General features: G+C 48.2%; 1 protein-coding gene across 1 annotated transcript in view; it reads left to right on the forward strand.

Moving 5' to 3' along the window:
* LOC101620011 (chromosome unknown open reading frame, human C2orf91) overlaps window positions 1-5,687 on the forward strand; it is a 28,212-nt gene extending 22,525 nt beyond the window's left edge. Inside the window, 6 exon segments of the mRNA XM_004695965.1 lie at window positions 486-533; window positions 535-569; window positions 571-627; window positions 4,627-4,636; window positions 5,587-5,614; window positions 5,617-5,687. Of these exon segments, the coding sequence (XP_004696022.1) occupies window positions 486-533; window positions 535-569; window positions 571-627; window positions 4,627-4,636; window positions 5,587-5,614; window positions 5,617-5,687 (249 nt within the window).
* The last annotated feature ends 313 nt before the right edge of the window (window positions 5,688-6,000 follow it).

Below are 6,000 nucleotides of genomic sequence, written 5' to 3' on the forward strand. Positions count from 1 at the left end.
AGAGAAGGAGAGACAAGTAGGACCAGATCATGGGAAATCACTCAGAGGTTTGAGCAGAGCTAGACCATGAGCTAGACCATGATCTGACTCACGCAAAAGGCCTTCTGACTAGGTGAGAGCAGACTTGGTGGAATGTTATGGGTTAGGGTGAGTGGAAGCTGGGAGAACTGTCAAGAGGTGAACAACTTAGGGCTTTAACGAGCCTAGAGTCCCTTCATACTATTTTCTCTGAACTCCCAACATGTTGAGTCTGGCCTCACAGCCAGGCCTGGAGGCTTAGGGTCTCCTGTAGCCCCCTTCACAGAAGGCCCAGGAAAGTGCTTTTCCAGAAGCTGTGAGGCAGGTTCAGCAGCATTATTTCTGGTTTGGCTCAGGAGACCCCTCTGTCTCCCTGTTCACTGACCCACAGACCAAAAAGCCAGAGCCTGTGATGGAAGGGTTTGTGGGCAGGTGGTAGCTCTCTTCTGTCCTCTGGGTTTTCTTAGGTGCCTCTGAGAGAGAGACACCCTCTCAGCCAGGTACCTGACAAAGTGACATCTGATGTCTTCTGCTGTGCAGCTGCCACTGAAATGGGACAGATCAAAGCAGGAGAGGACCAACATCTGTGGCCACCAAAGCAAGAAAGAGGTGCAAACAGACTGAAGAATAAATAAGGAGATGAATGATTAATGGATGGGGGATGAATGATTAATGAATGAATGATGAGTAATTGAGTGTACAGCCCAGACCCAACTCCTCCTTTCTGCTCTTTGGGTATGTTCTCTTCTGGGAGTCAGGGAATAAAGAACTTCCCAGGGCCCTGACCTCCCTGCTGGAGTTAGGATGTCACTGCTGTTTTACTCTGAAGGTGGAGGAGTCTTGGTGATGAGTGGGACCCAGGGCTGCAGCAATTGAGGCAGGGGTGGGAGATACCTGGGGCAGCCTGTGGATTCTGTGGGAGAGCACTGAGGATCTTGGAGCGGGGGAAGATGTGGGGCGAAGAAGACGAAGGGGTACTCATCAAAAGATGAGTATAGACGATTGCCACTGAAAAGATAGTTTGTAATAGTCATAGGCTTCAGAGAAGGGACACACCACTCCATGGGGGGCCACATTGGAAGCAGCCAGGAAGCAAAGAGGAAACCTGGGAATGTAGCCAGGCAGGGTAAGCAGATTTATGATTGGCTAGTTTGAGTATTTTCAGTAGGCTCTGGGGCATGGGAGGAGGGCGGGGGGTGGGGGGCTGTTCTAGTGTGTCAATAATTGTCTGGTTAGATTGCCAGGGAAATTAGGTTGTCTAATCTCCCTAGGGAGATTAGGGCCAGGGATAGTGGCTTGGCATGTTGGGGGTATGGACCCTGGGATGGTTGGTGTGCATAGGAAAGGTGTGTTGGTAGGTGACACTTTCATTCGCTCTAGGAATTGGTTAGTCCTAAAAGGAACAATCTCTCCAGCATCAGTTAGGCCCTAGACACCAAAGCATCAGACATAGAGACAATAAAGACATCAAGGAAAGAGGAGAGATTAGTTTTGCTTTTCTAGTCCCACAGTAGACATTCTGCTGGTGCTGACTCTTACGTTAATCTTGTTCTAGAGACTATTAGGATAGAGAAATCCATTTCAACTGAGAGTGTGAGTATAGTATCCCAATGGGCAGAAAACATCAGATACTGAAATTTTCAGAAACTTCCATTGGTGAATCAGTCTGGTCATGACTCCAGCCTGTGTCCAGTAACTCTCCGCTGCACCTCCATCACCCAGATACTTCATGTGCCCTCAGTGGGGAAAGTGCAAGGAAGCAGTGTCTGGAGACCCTGGTGGGCCTTCTGGCTCCCTTCTGGAGAAGGGTCTGGCTACAGGTCTCCCACAGAATCTAGACTGTGAGTTTGAGATTAAAATATCACTCAGAAGAATGTGTGCACTTTCACTTTATTTTCTGAACTTGAATACTACTAATAAAAATGGATTCCATTAATTGAAAGTTTATTAAATATTAGATGTTGGGACAAGGGCTTCACATTCTTTGTCTCTTAATTCTCTTATCCACCCTAGGACACAGTTATCTTACCTTCATGTTGCCAATGAAACTGAGTCTCAGAGAGACTAAAATACTTTCCGGCAAGAGGTGGAGTCAGAATTGAACCCAGACTGGCCACTCCACGCTGAAAATTGAAGGGACTTTTCTTGGAGGCATCATCTGACAAGCCTATTGATGTGGAATCCTTTGGACATATGTGTGTAGAACTCCTTCCTAGACATGCACACATGCGCATTTTTGCTAAGACATTTCCCAGAAATTTCAGGGTGTCGCTGGCCCTCTGGTACTCACAAGCCTTGCTTTTTGGTATTTCACTTTCTACAGGGACCGTTTTTTTTCTTTCTTGTAATCCAAGGGCACAGGGCAACCCTCAGGTTCCCTAAAATCAACCCAGTGGGGAATGGAATCAGACAGGACAGGTTAATCAATGAAAGCTCACCACATGCTCCTTCCATAATTGCATTCCTGTCTTTTCATCCTAACAGCCAGCACTTAGGATAATTGCATTCCAATAAGGCTCCCAGGTCTGGGGCCTCTGGGGCCAGCCCTGGAACCTGTTGACATGCCATCTGCTTCCAGAGGGGTTCTGGAGACCCAGACAACCTTTCAAAATTCTTCTCTGTTGTCTTTGCCATAAGAGAGACAAAGGACCCTGTAACAGATCTTGTCCCAAATCCCACTTTCTTAACCCACCCATGTCAGCCCTAGAGCTAAGGAGGTATCCTCTGTGTTGGGCTGACTTTCTGAAATCAAAAAAGCAGCACCTGTTACTCCCAGTGGATGACCTTTCCAAACATCTGGCTTTGGAACAGGGTGGCCCCCACAGGGCCCAGATCAGCAGAACCTGCCCAGGACTAAAGAAATAAAGGATTGGGAGGCCTCTTAGGGGCTGGATAGTGTACTGCCAATTTCACACACTTATTCATAAGACTTACTGGAACCTTCCTAAAGAGGTCCCATTCATTACAAAGAAAACCCTTGGTATGAGGAGGGAGGGAATCTTCAGAAACAGTGATGTTTTATGAATCTACAGAATGTTATTTCCAGAAATATAACTTCCTCTAAAGAAAGCCCATACATTCTCCAGGCACAATGAAATCCATACAATTAACGAAAAAAGTGCAGGGATCATGGTTATTTGTGTGTCACTGTTTCCCAAACCGAGATGGTGGTGCTGCGTACCCCCACCAAAGGAGTGAGGTATAAGATGGAGAGGTCTCCTGTTTGTTGCATGACTTACAGATGCTCTCTCATCCACCACAGCCCTGGACCCTATTTTGCCTGTGAAGATAAGACTCCTTTGAGGCTCTTCCTCTTCTTGAATTTAGCCCCAAGAACTTCCCTCTACCCTCACACATGCCAAGCTTCCTTGTGCTACATCCTTAGGCAGGGCCGAGAACTGATTCCCTCCTCTCTGCTGAGACCTTTCTGCCTTGGCTCAGAGGAGACAGGTTGTTTCAGGATGGCAATGTTCTTGCTACCAGAAGGTGAGGGAGGGAGGTTCGAGGATTATTCTTGGGTGGCTAATCCTCTTCTATCATAATCCCTGTGGCTGATCTGTGGTTTAGCAGAAGGACCATTGACTCTTCAGCAAGGGAGGCCAGTGTTTGAATGCAGGCTCTGCCAATCACAAGCTCTGCGTCATGAGGCAAAATATGTCTGCACTCTGAATTTCAGTTTTTCCCTTTGAGGGGAAATGTGAAAATAAGATTAGTGTACAGGGTTGATGTTGAAGAGATGGCATGTGCCGTGCGCCCTGCATTTGATACTTGATCTTCTTACCCCGTGTGAAGACACACATCTCTAAAGCATCTGGCACATGTCAGTGGGTACAATTGGGCTGTTCTTTGCCAGCACACTTCACTTTATTCCATTCTTGCTTTATCCTGAATCCTCTCTCTACTTACAGCAGAGAACCTGAACTCTAAATCATCCCTTTGGGCTTTTCCCAGAGACCTTGGTTCGTATTTAAGAGGTTTAATTAGCATCTCTCCTGGAGTTCACACCAGTGGACAGTGCAACCTCAGAAATAGGAATGGGGACACCCACGGACAGGTCAGTTTGACCATTCCTGCCTTTACTAGTTTAACGCCAGGGTCTTTATATGGGTGAGTAGGAGCCATTGGGACCATGGGATGGACACAACCACCACTCAGGGCCATGTGTACTACCCTCGCCACTGCAACCCGTCCACTGCCAGGATCACACCATCATGTGTCACCAAGAGCTGACACCCTAAGTCACAGCAAACAGACCCTCAAAGAGGATCCCAGAGCGACCATTTTTGGGCTTTATATGCTTGCAGGTTGTGTTTAAAAGGAATCCTGAAGTTTCCAAGAAAGTAGAGGGGGAGGGGGCACAGTGAAAGGGGTCAGAACTGGCCAGAGGAGATTACGAATTTAATTAAACTGACTGTTTGGGTAAGAGCTTTTAGGTGCAAAGCTGCTTTGCATGATAATGGAAGTTTATCTGAGTTCCATTCTCCTGAAGGAAGCTTCCTTTACACTTAATTACTGTGGCCTGTAAACCTGGCTGCTTGTTAATGCCCCACCCTAGGGTAAACAGGGCCTCCACACCGTCAGCTGAGCTGGTAGCTGCCAGTTAGTTAGCTGTCCCAAAGTGAGGCCTGTAGTAGCACCAGGCCATATCTAGGTGAGCGAAGGCCTTTAAGATGACTCGGCAAAGCGAATTCTGGCTTGGTGGTAACCTCTGAAAGACCCCAAAGGGCTCCATAGTCACCCAAGCCAGCAGAGAATGACTCAGATTAGGCTGCTGTTACGGACCTGGGTCTCTTTTCTCCAAACCACAAACGGGACCGCACTCATCTGATAGGCTCCTACTGCTGACTAGTGGCCGGGTCGGGCTGAAGAGTGTGGGCTGTGTGCTGGGTGTCTTTGGGGCCACAGGGAGACTGGCTGGCTGGTCAGGGTGGAAGGCAGAAGCCCTGAGGTAGAAGGACTGCATCTTGTGTTTGGTGGTGGTAGTAACCGTTTTTCTAGGTAAAGAACAGTGTTCACTGATGCATCAGGAAAAAGCAGGAGAAAGAGCGGAGGTTGGTTGGGGTGGGGGTGTAGGAGGTGTCAGAGTGCCTGACCCAAAGAGCAGGGGACACACAGAGATGGGCTTGGCATTTAGACTCCAGACTCAGGCAGACTAGGGAAGGGTTAAAGGGTTTGGGAACTCCTGTTTCCAATCACTTGTCAGCCAGCTTTGCTCTCATCCTTATCAGCAGGGATAGGGCCTCGCTGGGAGAGGTTCTGAGAGTTGCACTTCCCAAGCTCCCAACGTTCTCATTACCTTCTAAGGGCTCCCTGGCTGAGTGTGTGGGGGTGGGGGGTGGGGAGAGGGCAGTGGGTAGGGGCTGGGAACCCAAACACATTTAATGGAGTGGAGTGTGAGTTACTAAACACAGCCCTCGGGTGGTGGGGGGCTGTAGAATCTCAGCAGTAAACCCTCAGTCAAACTGCCCCTCCTCCTTCCCCTCCTCAGCCGAAAGCCAGATTAGTGCAGGCCAAGTCTTTGCTCCTATTTAACTCACCACTGTTTTTCCTTTTAGAGCTACCACCTAGTCATAAATCTCCATTGTGTATTTGTGCAGTGATTTTGGAACTCAAGTAAAGGACCTTTCATTTCAGGTGAAGTTCATCTTGGTGGGTCTGACCTGGGGTAGCCCTTGGAAAGGCCTGCCGCTTACATTTCTGCCAGCCTTCCCACCTAGTTACTAACCGTCCCAGTTTCAGACACTGGAGAATTTGAGAAAGCTGATTTCTATATCTTCATTCAAGGCATGGATTTGAAAGATGTTGCCTAGGAGAGGGCTGAGGGCAGAGCAACGGTCTCACTAATACAGACTTCAGCTCTGTCTGCTCTGGGTGTGGTTATTAAACTAGAGACTCATCTCCCATATTGTGCCTCTCTATAAGCCACCCATGTGTGCAGAAGGCTACCCTGGAAAGGAAATGTGCCTTTCTGAAATCCAGTAT

This window comes from Condylura cristata, unplaced genomic scaffold (genome assembly GCF_000260355.1).
Source record: "Condylura cristata isolate star-nosed mole 26May11 unplaced genomic scaffold, ConCri1.0 scaffold00020, whole genome shotgun sequence".
NCBI classification, from domain to species: domain Eukaryota; kingdom Metazoa; phylum Chordata; class Mammalia; order Eulipotyphla; family Talpidae; genus Condylura; species Condylura cristata.